The sequence below is a fragment of the Dysidea avara genome, chromosome 8 (assembly GCF_963678975.1).
Source record: "Dysidea avara chromosome 8, odDysAvar1.4, whole genome shotgun sequence".
Lineage (NCBI taxonomy): Eukaryota > Metazoa > Porifera > Demospongiae > Dictyoceratida > Dysideidae > Dysidea > Dysidea avara.
Genome location: NC_089279.1, coordinates 13,844,438 through 13,859,125, shown reverse-complemented (window position 1 = coordinate 13,859,125; position 14,688 = coordinate 13,844,438). Strand labels below are relative to the sequence as shown.

At 53.6% G+C, this 14,688-nt stretch overlaps 1 protein-coding gene across 1 annotated transcript in view; it reads right to left on the bottom strand.

The window, feature by feature from the left end:
* The window catches only part of LOC136263016 (uncharacterized), a 128,442-nt gene that overhangs the window by 66,946 nt on the left and 46,808 nt on the right, over positions 1-14,688 (bottom strand). The window contains exon 19 of the mRNA XM_066057455.1: positions 10,989-11,372. Within this exon, the coding sequence (XP_065913527.1) occupies positions 10,989-11,372 (384 nt within the window). The remainder of the gene's footprint in view (positions 1-10,988; positions 11,373-14,688) is intronic.

Sequence of the window (14,688 nt, the reverse complement as noted above, 5' to 3'; positions counted from 1 at the left end):
GTGTAGCTGATCTCTCTGCAGGTTGATTTGTTTGTAGCTGATCTCTCTACAGGTAATCTGTTTGTAGCTGAACTCTCTATAAGGTGATTTGTTTGTAGCTGATCTCTCTGCAGGTTGATTTCTTTTAGCTGAACTCTCTACAGGGTGATTGCTTGTAGCTGAACTCCTTACATTGTGTCTAGTTTCTAGTTGATGTCTCTACAGGGTGATTTTTTGTAGCTGAACTCTCTACAGGGTGATTTGTTTGTAGCTGATCTCTCTACAAGGTAATTTGTTTGTAGCTAAACTGTCTATAAGGTGATTTGTTTGTAGCTGATCTCTCTGCAGGTTGATTTGTTTTAGCTGAACTCTCTACAGGGTGATTTGTTTGTAGCTGAACTCCTTACATTGTGTGTAGTTTCTAGCTGATCTCTCTACAGAGTGATTTGTTTGTAGCTGATCTCTCTACAAGTTGATTTGTGTGTAGCTGATCTCTCTGCAGGTTGATTTGTTTGTAGCCAATCTCTCTACAGGTAATCTGTTTGTAGCTGAACTCTCTATAAGGTGATTTGTTTGTAGCTGATCTCTCTGCAGGTTGATTTGTTTTAGCTGAACTCTCTACAGGGTGATTGCTTGTAGCTGAACTCCTTACATTGTGTCTAGTTTCTAGTTGATGTCTCTACAGGGTGATTTTTTGTAGCTGAACTCTCTACAGGGTGATTTGTTTGTAGCTGATCTCTCTACAAGGTAATTTGTTTGTAGCTAAACTGTCTATAAGGTGATTTGTTTGTAGCTGATCTCTCTGCAGGTTGATTTGTTTTAGCTGAACTCTCTACAGGGTGATTTGTTTGTAGCTGAACTCCTTACATTGTGTGTAGTTTCTAGCTGATCTCTCTACAAAGTGATTTGTTTGTAGCTGATCTCTCTACAAGTTGATTTGTGTGTAGCTGATCTCTCTGCAGGTTGATTTGTTTGTAGCCAATCTCTCTACAGGGTAATTTGTTTGTAGCTGAACTCTCTACAGGTAGATTTGTGTTGATTTGTTCATTGCTGATCGCTCTAAAGGTTGATTTGTTGCAGCTGAACACCCTGCAAAGTGTTTTGTTTGTAGTGATCACTCTAAAGGATAATTTGTTTGTAGCTGAACTCTCTCCACAGTGACTTGAGTGTAGCTGAATTCTGTGTAACTGAATTCTCTAGAGAGTGACTTAATTGTAGCTGAATTCTCTACACAGTGCATGACTTGTTTATAGCTGAACTTTCTTCAGTGTGACTTGTAATGTTCTGAATCTCTATAGTGATATATTTGCTTAACTCTCCACATGGTGACTGTCTTCTTGCTGAACTGTCTATAACATTAACTGTTTGCAGCTGAACTCCCTACAGAATAACTTGTGATGCAATAAAATTCTATAATGGAGTAATTAAATTAGCCGAATGCTCTATTAGGGTGACTGTTCTATTAGAGTATCTCGATCTCGCATTTGCTACACGGAGTTGGCTTTCGAATCATAACTCAGAGGTTTGTAATCCGATTCTTCTGTACTACTGCAAGGACTTTCTATGAAGATTATTCCAGCTATACACCGATTTTCAGCCCATTGCTCTAAGCGGTTTGCCTAGTAGGCGTGAAAACTAATACTTTTTTATTCATAAAAATCGATCGCGTAATTGTGACACAGGTTGGGTTTTGTGTCATATCTCCGTGGTCTTTATCTCGATTCCTTTCAAACCACCAAAAGGCACTCCTACGATGGTTACTCCATCTACATAGCAATTTTCAACTGATTCCATGAAGCGGTTTACCCTGTAGGCGTGACAACAAATCGATCTTGTTTTACGCGAATAATCGGTCATAACTCCTGAACCATTTATCGGATTTGTACCAAATTTGATGCTAGGATTCGCCTTTGGACTCCCTTTCTGTGTGCCAAATTTCAAGGCGATCGTAGTACGCGTTTGCTTGTTATAGCAATTTTTGCAAGTGTGCGAAAAGACGAAGAAGAAAAAAAAAACGAAGAAAAAAAAACGAAACTTTGGCAGCTCGTATCTCGGAAATGGCTGGAGCGATTTCCTTCAAATTTGGAATGTAGACTCCCTTGGCTGGCGGGCAACTGTGTAGCAAATTTGGTTCCAATCAGATTAGTGATCACCTAGATACAAAGGTGTGAAAATGACGTTTTCGTTCTTCCTGTCAATATACTCACGGTGTGGCGCGCCGGCTTCTTGGGCCGCACGACACACTACCGTGTGTCTTGATTATACAGATCACCTTTTCCAGCACTTGCTGATCTACTTCTAAAAGCATTTGGACTGGTTAGTATACACCACTAAAAGAGGGCCACTTATTCTGCACACCTCCAACTATGTACATGAGCAGTATTATTGAATTCCTACAGGCTTAGCTAAGTACACAATTACTCAACTTGCCAAAAGGTTTGTACACCATGATAAAATGGGAAGGGAGGGGGAATGATAGATTTTTGTTGCATATGTACCACTCGCAAAGAAACTAACATCATCCCCTAAATAGTTGTTTTAAAATGGTGTTTCTGTAATGACATTGACACAACAATTAGTGTGCTCAGTGTGAAGAACGAGTGACCTATCTACCTAGACCATTTCTAATATGCAATTCCTAATTGATTAGTGTAATGAGAGAAAAATGATCTTCCCATGCAATTACAACTTGCACAGTTAGTTCTGTAGAAAAAGGTATAAATTTGTTTAAAAACCATGAAAAAGTTGGGTCCTAGTTCTGGTCCCCTGTTTATGCCAACCCATATATCATATAAGAATTAAGTGCAATATCAGATGTAGCTGTCAGTATGTGATTCCGAGGCAAACTTGTGTCAATAACTAAGGTATTCTATGATTACTGTTAATTGACTATTAAGAATGAATGTAAAATTCAGCATAGCCACAATCAGTATGCCTGAACCAGTAAACTAGCCAGTCAGTCAGTTAGTCAGTTAATTGGTTGATCAGCCAGCCAGCCAGCCAGCCAGCCAGCCAGCCAGCCAGCCAGCCAGCCAGCCAGCCAGCCAGCCAGCCAGCCAGCCAGCCAGCCAGCCAGCCAGCCAGCCAGCAGCCAGCCAGCCAGCCAGCCAGCCAGCCAGGCCAGCCCAGCCAGCCAGCCAGCCAGCCAGCCAGCCAGCCAGCCAGCCAGCAGCCAGCCAGCCAGCCAGCCAGCAGCCAGCCAGCCAGCCAGCCAGCCAGCCAGCCAGCCAGCCAGCCAGCCAGCCAGCCAGCCAGCCAGCCAGCCAGCCAGCCAGCAGCCAGCCAGCCAGCCAGCAGCCAGCCAGCCAGCCAGCCAGCCAGCCAGCCAGCCAGCCAGCCAGCCAGCCAGCCAGCCAGCCAGCCAGCCAGCCAGCCAGCCAGCCAGCCAGCAGCCAGCCAGCCAGCCAGCCAGCCAGCCAGCCAGCCAGCCAGCCAGCCAGCCAGCCAGCCAGCCCAGCAGCCAGCCAGCCAGCCAGCCAGCCAGCCAGCCAGCCAGCCAGCCAGCAGCCAGCCAGCCAGCCAGCCAGCCAGCCAGCCAGCCAGCAGCCAGCCAGCCAGCCAGCCAGCCAGCCAGCCAGCCAGCCAGCCAGCCAGCCAGCCAGCCAGCCAGCCAGCCAGCAGCCAGCCAGCCAGCCAGCCAGCCAGCCAGCCAGCCAGCCAGCCAGCCAGCCAGCCAGCCAGCCAGCCAGCCAGCCAGCCAGCCAGCCAGCCAGCCAGCCAGCCAGCCAGCCAGCCAGCCAGCCAGCCAGCCAGCCAGCCAGCCAGCCAGCCAGCCAGCCAGCCAGCCAGCCAGCCAGCCAGCCAGCCAGCCAGCCAGCCAGCCAGCCAGCCAGCCAGCCAGCCAGCCAGCCAGCCAGCCAGCCAGCCAGCCAGCCAGCCAGCAGCCAGCCAGCCAGCCAGCCAGCCAGCCAGCCAGCCAGCCAGCCAGCCAGCCAGCCAGCCAGCCAGCCAGCCAGCCAGCCAGCCAGCCAGCCAGCCAGCCAGCCAGCCAGCCAGCCAGCCAGCCAGCCAGCCAGCCAGCCAGCCAGCCAGCCAGCCAGCAGCCAGCCAGCAGCCAGCCAGCCAGCCAGCCAGCCAGCCAGCCAGCCAGCCAGCCAGCCAGCCAGCCAGCCAGCCAGCCAGCCAGCCAGCCAGCCAGCCAGCCAGCCAGCCAGCAGCCAGCCACCAGCCAGCCAGCCAGCCAGCCAGCCAGCCAGCAGCCAGCCAGCCAGCCAGCCAGCCAGCCAGCCAGCCAGCCAGCCAGCCAGCCAGCCAGCCAGCCAGCCAGCCAGCCAGCCAGCCACCAGCCAGCCAGCCAGCCAGCCAGCCAGCCAGCCAGCCAGCCAGCCAGCCAGCCAGCCAGCCAGCCAGCCAGCCAGCCAGCCAGCCAGCCAGCCAGCCAGCCAGCCAGCCAGCCAGCCAGCAGCCAGCCAGCCAGCCAGCCAGCAGCCAGCCAGCCAGCCAGCCAGCCAGCCAGCCAGCCAGCCAGCCAGCCAGCCAGCCAGCCAGCAGCCAGCCAGCCAGCCAGCCAGCCAGCCAGCCCAGCCAGCCAGCCAGCCAGCAGCCAGCCAGCCAGCCAGCCAGCCAGCCAGCCAGCCAGCCAGCCAGCCAGCCAGCCAGCCAGCCAGCCAGCCAGCCAGCCAGCCAGCCAGCCAGCCAGCCAGCAGCCAGCCAGCCAGCCAGCCAGCCAGCCAGCCAGCCAGCCAGCCAGCCAGCCAGCCAGCCAGCCAGCCAGCCAGCCAGCCAGCCAGCCAGCCAGCCAGCCAGCCAGCCAGCCAGCCAGCCAGCAGCCAGCCAGCCAGCCAGCCAGCCAGCCAGCCAGCCAGCCAGCCAGCCAGCCAGCAGCCAGCCAGCCAGCCAGCCAGCCAGCCAGCCAGCCAGCCAGCCAGCCAGCCAGCCAGCCAGCCAGCCAGCCAGCCCAGCAGCCAGCCAGCAGCCAGCCAGCCAGCCAGCCAGCCAGCCAGCCAGCCAGCCAGCCAGCCAGCCAGCCAGCCAGCCAGCCAGCCAGCCAGCCAGCCAGCCAGCCAGCCAGCCAGCCAGCAGCCAGCCAGCCAGCCAGCCAGCCAGCCAGCCAGCCAGCCAGCCAGCCAGCCAGCCAGCCAGCCAGCCAGCCAGCAGCCAGCCAGCCAGCCAGCCAGCCAGCCAGCCAGCCAGCCAGCCAGCCAGCCAGCCAGCCAGCCAGCCATGCCAGCCAGCCAGCCAGCCAGCCAGCCAGCCAGCCAGCCAGCCAGCCAGCCAGCCAGCCAGCCAGCCAGCCAGCCAGCCAGCCAGCCAGCCAGCCAGCCAGCCAGCCAGCCAGCCAGCCAGCCAGCCAGCCAGCCAGCCAGCCAGCCAGCCAGCCAGCCAGCCAGCCAGCCAGCCAGCCAGCCAGCCAGCCAGCCAGCCAGCCAGCCAGCCAGCCAGCCAGCCAGCCAGCCAGCCAGCCAGCCAGCCAGCAGCCAGCCAAGCCAGCCAGCCAGCCAGCCAGCAGCCAGCCAGCCAGCCAGCCAGCCAGCCAGCCAGCCAGCCAGCCAGCCAGCCAGCCAGCCAGCCAGCCAGCCAGCCAGCCAGCCAGCCAGCCAGCCAGCCAGCCAGCAGCCAGCCAGCCAGCCAGCCAGCCAGCCAGCCAGCAGCAGCCAGCCAGCAGCCAGCCAGCCAGCCAGCCAGCCAGCCAGCCAGCCAGCCAGCCAGCCAGCCAGGCCAGCCAGCCAGCCAGCCAGCCAGCCAGCCAGCCAGCCAGCCAGCCAGCCAGCCAGCCAGCCAGCCAGCCAGCCAGCCAGCGCCAGCCAGCCAGCCAGCCAGCCAGCCAGCCAGCCAGCCAGCCAGCCAGCCAGCCAGCCAGCCAGCCAGCAGCCAGCCAGCCAGCCAGCAAGCCAGCCAGCCAGCCAGCCAGCCAGCAGCCAGCCAGCCAGCCCAGCCAGCCAGCCAGCCAGCCCAGCCAGCCAGCCAGCCAGCCAGCAGCCAGCAGCCAGCCAGCCAGCCAGCCAGCCAGCCAGCCAGCCAGCCAGCAGCCAGCCAGCCAGCCAGCCAGCCAGCCAGCCAGCCAGCCAGCCAGCCAGCCAGCCCCAGCAGCCAGCCAGCCAGCCAGCCAGCCAGCCAGCCAGCCCAGCCAGCCAGCCAGCCAGCCAGCCAGCCAGCCAGCCAGCCAGCCAGCCAGCAGCCAGCCAGCCAGCCAGCCAGCCAGCCAGCCAGCCAGCCAGCCAGCCAGCCAGCCAGCCAGCCAGCAGCCAGCCAGCCAGCCAGCCAGCCAGCCCAGCCAGCCAGCCAGCCAGCCAGCCAGCCAGCCAGCCAGCCAGCCAGCCAGCCAGCCAGCCAGCCAGCCCAGCCAGCCAGCCAGCCAGCCAGCCAGCCAGCCAGCCAGCCAGGCAGCCAGCCAGCCAGCCAGCCAGCCAGCCAGCCAGCCAGCCAGCCAGCCAGCCAGCCAGCCAGCCAGCCAGCCAGCCAGCCAGCCAGCCAGGCCAGCCAGCCAGCCAGCCAGCCAGCCCAGCCAGCCAGGCCAGCAGCAGCCAGCCAGCCAGCCAGCCAGCCCAGCCAGCCAGCCAGCCAGCCCAGCCAGCCAGCCAGCCAGCCAGCCAGCAGCCAGCCAGCCAGCCAGCCAGCCAGCCAGCCCAGCCAGCCAGCCAGCCAGCCAGCCAGCCAGCCAGCCAGCCAGCCAGCCAGCAGCCAGCCAGCCAGCCAGCCAGCCAGCCAGCCAGCCAGCCAGCCAGCCAGCCAGCCAGCCAGCCAGCCAGCCAGCCAGCCAGCCAGCCAGCCAGCCAGCCAGCCAGCCAGCCAGCCAGCCAGCCAGCAGCCAGCCAGCCAGCCAGCCAGCCAGCCAGCCAGCCAGCCAGCCAGCCAGCCAGCCAGCCAGCCAGCAGCCAGCCAGCCAGCCAGCCAGCCAGCCAGCCAGCCAGCCAGCCAGCCAGCCAGCAGCCAGCCAGCCAGCCAGCCAGCCAGCCAGCCAGCCAGCCAGCCAGCCAGCCAGCCAGCCAGCCAGCCAGCCAGCCAGCCAGCCAGCCAGCCAGCCAGCCAGCCAGCCAGCCCCAGCCAGCAGCCAGCCAGCCAGCCAGCCAGCCAGCCAGCCAGCCAGCCAGCCAGCCAGCCAGCCAGCCAGCCAGCCAGCCAGCCAGCCAGCCAGCCAGCAGCCAGCAGCCAGCCAGCCAGCCAGCCAGCCAGCCAGCCAGCCAGCCAGCCAGCCAGCCAGCAGCCAGCCAGCAGCCAGCCAGCCAGCCAGCCAGCCAGCCAGCCAGCCAGCCAGCCAGCCAGCCAGCAGCCAGCCAGCCAGCCAGGCCAGCAGCCAGCCAGCCAGCCAGCCAGCCAGCCAGCCAGCCAGCCAGCCAGCCAGCCAGCCAGCCAGCCAGCCAGCCAGCCAGCCAGCAGCCAGCCAGCCAGCAGCCAGCCAGCCAGCCAGCCAGCCAGCCAGCCAGCCAGCCAGCCAGCCAGCAGCCAGCCAGCCAGCCAGCCAGCCAGCCAGCCAGCCAGCCAGCCAGCCAGCCAGCCAGCCAGCCAGCCAGCAGCCAGCCAGCCAGCCAGCCAGCCAGCCAGCCAGCCAGCCAGCCAGCAGCCAGCCAGCCAGCCAGCAGCCAGCCAGCCAGCCAGCCAGCCAGCCAGCCAGCCAGCCAGCCAGCCAGCCAGCCAGCCAGCCAGCCAGCCAGCAGCCAGCCAGCCAGCCAGCCAGCCAGCCAGCCAGCCAGCCAGCCAGCCAGCCAGCCAGCCAGCCAGCCAGCCAGCCCAGCCAGCCAGCCGCCAGCCAGCCAGCCAGCCAGCCAGCCAGCCAGCCAGCCAGCAGCAGCCAGCCAGCCAGCCAGCCAGCCAGCCAGCCAGCCAGCAGCCAGCCAGCCAGCCAGCCAGCCAGCCAGCCAGCCAGCCAGCCAGCCAGCCAGCCAGCCAGCCAGCCAGCCAGCAGCAGCCAGCCAGCCAGCGCCAGCCAGCCAGCCAGCCAGCAGCCAGCCAGCCAGCCAGCCAGCCAGCCAGCCAGCCAGCCAGCCAGCCAGCCAGCAGCCAGCCAGCCAGCCAGCCAGCCAGCCAGCCAGCCAGCCAGCCAGCAGCCAGCCAGCCAGCAGCCAGCCAGCCAGAGCAGCAGCCAGCCAGCCAGCCAGCCAGCCAGCCAGCCAGCCAGCCAGCCAGCCAGCCAGCCAGCCAGCCAGCCAGCCAGCCAGCAGCCAGCAGCCAGCCAGCCAGCCAGCCAGCCAGCCAGCCAGCCAGCCAGCCCAGCCAGCCAGCCAGCAGCCAGCCAGCCAGCAGCCAGCCAGCCAGCCAGCCAGCCAGCCAGCCAGCCAGCCAGCCAGCCAGCCAGCCAGCCAGCCAGCCAGCCAGCCAGCCAGCCAGCCAGCCAGCCAGCGCAGCAGCCAGCCAGCCAGCCAGCCAGCCAGCAGCCAGCCAGCCAGCCAGCAGCCAGCCAGCCAGCCAGCCAGCAGCCAGCCAGCCAGCAGCCAGCCAGCCAGCCAGCCAGCCAGCCAGCCAGCCAGCCAGCAGCCAGCCAGCCAGCCAGCCAGCCAGGCCAGCCAGCCAGCCAGCCAGCCAGCCAGCCAGCCAGCAGCCAGCCAGCCAGCCAGCCAGCCAGCCAGCCAGCCAGCCAGCCAGGCCAGCAGCCAGCCAGCCAGCCAGCCAGCCAGCAGCCAGCCAGCCAGCCAGCCAGCCAGCAGCCAGCCAGCCAGCCAGCCAGCCAGCAGCCAGCCAGCCAGCCAGCCAGCCAGCCAGCCAGCCAGCCAGCCAGCCAGCCAGCCAGCCAGCCAGCCAGCCAGCCAGCCAGCCAGCCAGCCAGCCAGCCAGCCAGCCAGCCAGCCAGCCAGCCAGCCAGCCAGCCAGCCAGCCAGCCAGCCAGCCAGCCAGCCAGCCAGCCAGCCAGCCAGCCAGCCAGCCAGCCAGCCAGCCAGCCAGCCAGCCAGCCAGCCAGCCAGCCAGCCAGCCAGCCAGCCAGCCAGCCAGCCAGCCAGCCAGCCAGCCAGCCAGCCAGCCAGCCAGCCAGCCAGCCAGCCAGCCAGCCAGCCAGCCAGCCAGCCAGCCAGCCAGCCAGCCAGCCAGCCAGCCAGCCAGCCAGCCAGCCAGCCAGCCAGCCAGCCAGCCAGCCAGCCAGGCAATCACTCGGTAATAACAAAAATAGTGTTAAACTTACTCCAATGAAAGCCTTTGAAGGTGTCTTTGGACTTAATTATCATTGAATTAATAATACAATTTACTGTGAATGTAATGTTTAAATGCAAGACGAATTTCTGTTCGATATTCAATAATCACACTTCAAAAGTACTTATTCATGCATGCACGCATGTATGAATGTGTATGTATGTGGGTATGCGTGTATGTTTGTACATATGTGTGTGCGTGTGTGCGTGACTGTGTGTGTGTGCGTGCGTGTGTCTGTACGTACATCTCACTATCAATTTCAATCTCTAGAGCATGACTGCTGAGCCACCGCTACTGCCCTTATATATGTACGTATACTTTCTACTTTACTTAAAGGTTATAGTTTAAAAGTGTAAGACTACTAACAAACAAGAATGCAAAATGAGTGTTGCAGAATGCAGCTTTTTGGAGCCCACAATAGCAAAAGGACATGATATTTATACCAAGTTGTCACTAAATGTGTATCAAGACATGCAGCTAAGACAGCCGGCACACCACCGTGAGTATGTCGACAGGAAGAAAGAAAACAGCTTTTCAGGCGTGCATAACTCCATGGTCCCTTCTCCAAAGCACACCACTTTTGCATTATACGTCCCCCAGCTAGGGTAGGCCACACAGCAAATTTGATTAAATTAACAACAGCCATTTGCAAGATGTGGGTGTCCAAAGCTTTGTTTAATTTCTTCGTTTTTTTCTTCTATTTAAGCCGTACAGGGGGGGTGGGGGGGGGGGGGGGTACAAAGGCTTCGATATATTTTCACACATTTTGCAAAAATTGCTATAAAACGTAAACGTGTAACTTGATTGTCTTGATCATTGGCACAAATGAATAACGTGTAACGGTGGATTCACATACCAAGTTTGCTGTGAATCTGAATATCCAAGGAGTTATGAGCATTTACTCACATAAAAAAGATCAAACTTCTGTCACAGATACAGAGTAAACCGAGTAAACGAATAACTTGGAAATTGGTGTGTAAACAGGCTAAACATTGTAGCAGTGCTTTTAGATAGTTTAAATAGCAATAGAGTTTCACCGACAAAGCTATAAAGCAAAAACCAAATAGTGTAAAATCATGGGATCATGATACTCTAATAGAGCAATCACCACAGAGTAAAAAAGGTGTACAAAAAACTGTTGAAAAAACCTTACCAGAGTTCAAACCAGGGATCTCCATACCTAACACCTGCATCCTTAACCACTGAACTACTGCTACCTTGGATTATTACCTCACTTAATTTCTGCTTTATAAATGAAATTTCTAGTTTAAATCTGCTTATAATCAAACGTTTGTAATTTCATAGATCTACCAATAGAAGTACTAGATTGTTCTAGAACATTCTATGTATGTTCTATTAGAAGTCCTCAAAAAAAATGTGCACTTTATTAGAGTAATACAATAATAGTATTAAATATTGAATTAAATCATGCAATACAATACATTTATAAGACTGTTTTCAACAATCATCATTGTGTGTATAGAAAGAAGAAATGTAAGTAAAAACAAACTTCAAAGTCAGCCATAGGCTAGTTTTGGGGCCTTATAAAGTACAAATAGAAGTGAAACCCACACAAAAACAGCCAAGCTGTGAAAAAATGGCGTAGCCTTAAAAACCTGGATGAAAAAAGTTGTGAAATCAAAGGTGGCGGCCAAGAAATGGCTGCAATGAAGTTAAATTTTTAATATTTGCATCATTGCAGCCATTTCTTGGCTGCTACCTTTGATTTCACAAGTTTTTTTCATCCAGGATTTTTAAGGCCACACCATTTTTTCACAGCTTGGCTGTTTTTGTGTAGATTGACATGGCAGATAGTTAATTCTTGTAGATGGTTACCAGTATTAATTTCACAAATTTTTTCAACCCTTCTTGCTATTTTAAGGCCACACCCCTTTCCACAACAGTTGTTATTGGTATAAATTGTGTACACACATGCACAATATACATACCTGATTCAGTTGCTGAAATCTTTTCACCTGCTGTTCCACCTTCTGTGCTTCTAAAAATCCAAGCTTTCTAACAAATTCATTTGTTTGCTCACTGTTCCATACTTCTGGTATACATGACAAACTCCTTAGTGTACTAGGAGGAGTGTTTGATTTGTTGCTATCAACACTGTCACTCTCAGCGGACAGTTCTTTATGCATACGCTTCATGTGATAAAGTTCCTTTACTGGCTGATAATGGAGAAGGACTTCAGACTTGTACTCAACTGCAGCACCAGCAATTATCTGTGAAACTTTAGTACTTCGTTTTGGCTGTACAATTAGTTCAAAATATCCAGTGCTCATAATGCAATCTAGCTCTTTAGAAACATTCTCTAAAGTATCTCCCTATTACAATGTAATATCATGCATACAGCTACGTATAATGTACTGTACATGTAGATAGCAAGAAATATGAAAACATTTCATAATAATTATTATTTAATCAGACTAAAAGACAAAAGTTAAGGTGTGCAAATGTACATGTGTGTGTGTGTGTGTGTGTGTGTGTGTGTGTGTTGGTGTTTTTTAACACCATGTCGGTCAGCACTTCCATGAGGTGAGCCACAGATAATGGTTTATAGCCAGCTAAGCTGACAATGATCACAAGGTTGGGTTACTGTGTGCCAAGTCCAGAATACCACATGATGGTATCACTTCATATACACCACCCTGGTGCCCCTGTGGAGGTTTGCAAGCCTCCCTGGGGAAACTAAAGTCTGCACTTAGGACAGGTGGACATTGTCACAATGCCAGGGAACATGCTGTTGCTGGAGTTCAATGGGTCCTCTGGTTTCTGCGTGGCTGTGCCACGACTATTGCCAGTAAACCAGGTGCGCATGACTGTCCACTTTTGCTGGTGTCTGTCCCTTCCCATTAGGAAGGTTGCGTGACCCGAAGGGGTAGCAGAGAACGAAGGAAGGTGTGTGTGTGTGTGTGTGCGTGTGTGTGTGTGTGTGTGTGTGTGTGTGTGTGTGTGTGTGTGTGTGTGTGTGTGTGTGTGTGTGTGTGTGTGTGTGTGTGTGTGTGTGTGTGTGTGTGTGTGTGTGTGTGTGTGTGTGTGTGTGTGTGTGTGTGTGGATGTGCAAAAGAGAACTTACATAGATGGCAACAACATTTGATTTTGTTTTGAACACTGCAACATAAATTTATGATTTGGTACCCACAGAAGCTACGAGGTTTATCCTTGTTAAGTATGGTGTCCCTGAGAAGTTGGTTAATATCATTAAGTCTTTCCATAATAACATGCAAACTAGGATCTCTACCAATGACAAGTGTTGCTCATGTTATGGTCTCAAATGGACTGAGACAAGGATGTGTTCTTGCTATTGTTTTTTAACATGGTGATCCGGTGCACTGTCAACTTCTACTGTATAATTGCAGAGGAAAACTTGTCAATGAACAAATTAGAGTACCCTTGTCATCTTTGAAGACAGAATTGTGTCTTGATAATGATACTACAATTGTGGCAGCTACGAAGGACAGCATTATTAAGGCCACTATTGAATTGAATGTGGTGGTGCTTGTGGATTAACTGTCAGTATCCAATTTCTGGTTGCTGGGAAATGTGTGACTCACGAGTGCCTATTTATATTGGTGGCAGTGCTACTGAATCTGTGTGTCATCCTTTGTCACTGCTAGAGAGTCCCGTGCTGCAACAATTTTTGGAGCTTTGTAAAGATCTGTCTTCTCTGACAGGTTGTTGTCCTTGTAAATAAAGAGAATAGTGCACCAAGCTGTAGTATAGGGTGTTCTATTGTATGATGTAGAAACATGGCCTATTAAACACAGAAATCTACAGTACCTTCTTTAGAAGCTTTCCACCATCACTGTTTGAGAATATTTTAGGTACAACTAGATCACAGCAGATTGCTTACACATTAGCAAATGAAGTTTGGTGTAGCCTACTCCCTTTTCAGACATGATCTCTAGTTGTAGGTTTCATTGGTTAGGTGATCTATTTAGCTAGACTGTGTGACCATCATCTTCCCATATAAGTGTTATTTGGGTGACCTCGTCCACCACAAAGACCTAAGCTTTGTCAGCAAGATGGAGTAAGGCAGGATCTGAAACTTATTCGCATTGATCAGGGTGACTGGTACGTGGTACGTAGCACAAAACACATGAGTAGAGGCAATGTGTATATGATCTCCTTTGTTAACAACACAACCTGTGCAGCAGCAGAGATTGTTTTGTAATAGATGCAATAGATACTTTAGAAGGACTCAAAATATGGATAAACGCTGGTGTGACACGTAGTATCAAATCCAGATGCACAGCAGGGAACAGCAATGGTGTTTTCATACGTATGTTCCAATTGTCATCAAACATTTAGATGCTGCCAGGATTTGTCAAGGCACTAGTGTGCACAAGCTCAAGGTGGCATTGATGATTGATTTTATCTGCTACACAGCAGGAAGACATTACCATGATATGGTGGTCTTCATTGAAGTCAAGTCAAGTGTACTGATGTATGTACCAAAAAGCATAGCACCAACAAAGCAATGGTGACCGGATCTGTGAAAACAGGACATAATTGCATATTTTTTGAATTCCTGTTTACCAAATATTTATAAGCTACTTAGCCAAGTGTACCCACTGGCAAAGTGTCAACTTCATATGTCACTACCTTTGGGAGTTCCAGACCTACAAAGTACGTAGCAACAAAAAATCGATTTGTACAGCAAGTATAGGGAAAATAATTTACAGGCATTTACTAAAAAGGTTGTAACTTACCAACAGATTGAGGTACGGACCTAACATTTTCACCATCGTGTTTGCCATGAATAGGGGAATCAATTACGGGGTAAGTTTTTCCTTTACTCGCCCTTCTTCACTGCATGCAAAGGTGAAATTCATGAAGAAAATCGATCGCTTACGATCGTTTCGACGTGATGTAAACAAACGCTCATACTTTACGTATCCTTGGGTCTACCGCAACGAAACAACAATTTTCTAACTCCTCTTGAGCAGGCGAATAAGATGATATCCAGGTTTTTATTGTTAGTCCCTTCCGTCACTAAGAAAGAGGCGTTCAAAACATTTACAAATTTTTTTCAATAATATGCAAGCATTTCACCCAATGTATTAAATGCTTTATACTGTAAATTTAGGCTTGTGCGATTATATCCTGTTTTCGCAGATCCGGTCACAATGGTATCACCATTACATACATAAGCAGCTGCCACCTCTACACATTAATAGGCAAAACCATTAGTGTGTGTGTGTGTGTGTGTGTGTGTGTGTGTGTGTGTGTGTGTGTGTGTGTGTGTGTGTGTGTGTGTGTGTGTGTGTGTGTGTGTGTGTGTGTGTGTGTGTGTGTGTGTGTGTGTGTGTGTGTGTGTGTGTGTGTGTGTGTACTGTGTAGTGTACGCATATGCACGTACACATCTATATACTTGAAAAACACACATCATGATACTAAACTTAGCCACAATTAAAGATTGTTCTATAGGTAATAGTGCATTTTGCTATGAAATGCACAACACAGTTTGTAGAGTAACACAATTTTAAGTCATTCATGATTTATAACGCCATGCTGCAATCGCCATTAATGGATTAATCTATGCTCTACAAGTACACTAAAAAATTTGGAATTTTCAACTAGAGTAGGGACCACAGCACATCGATAAAAAGTACTGAAACAAGCTGGAGTAGTACACAA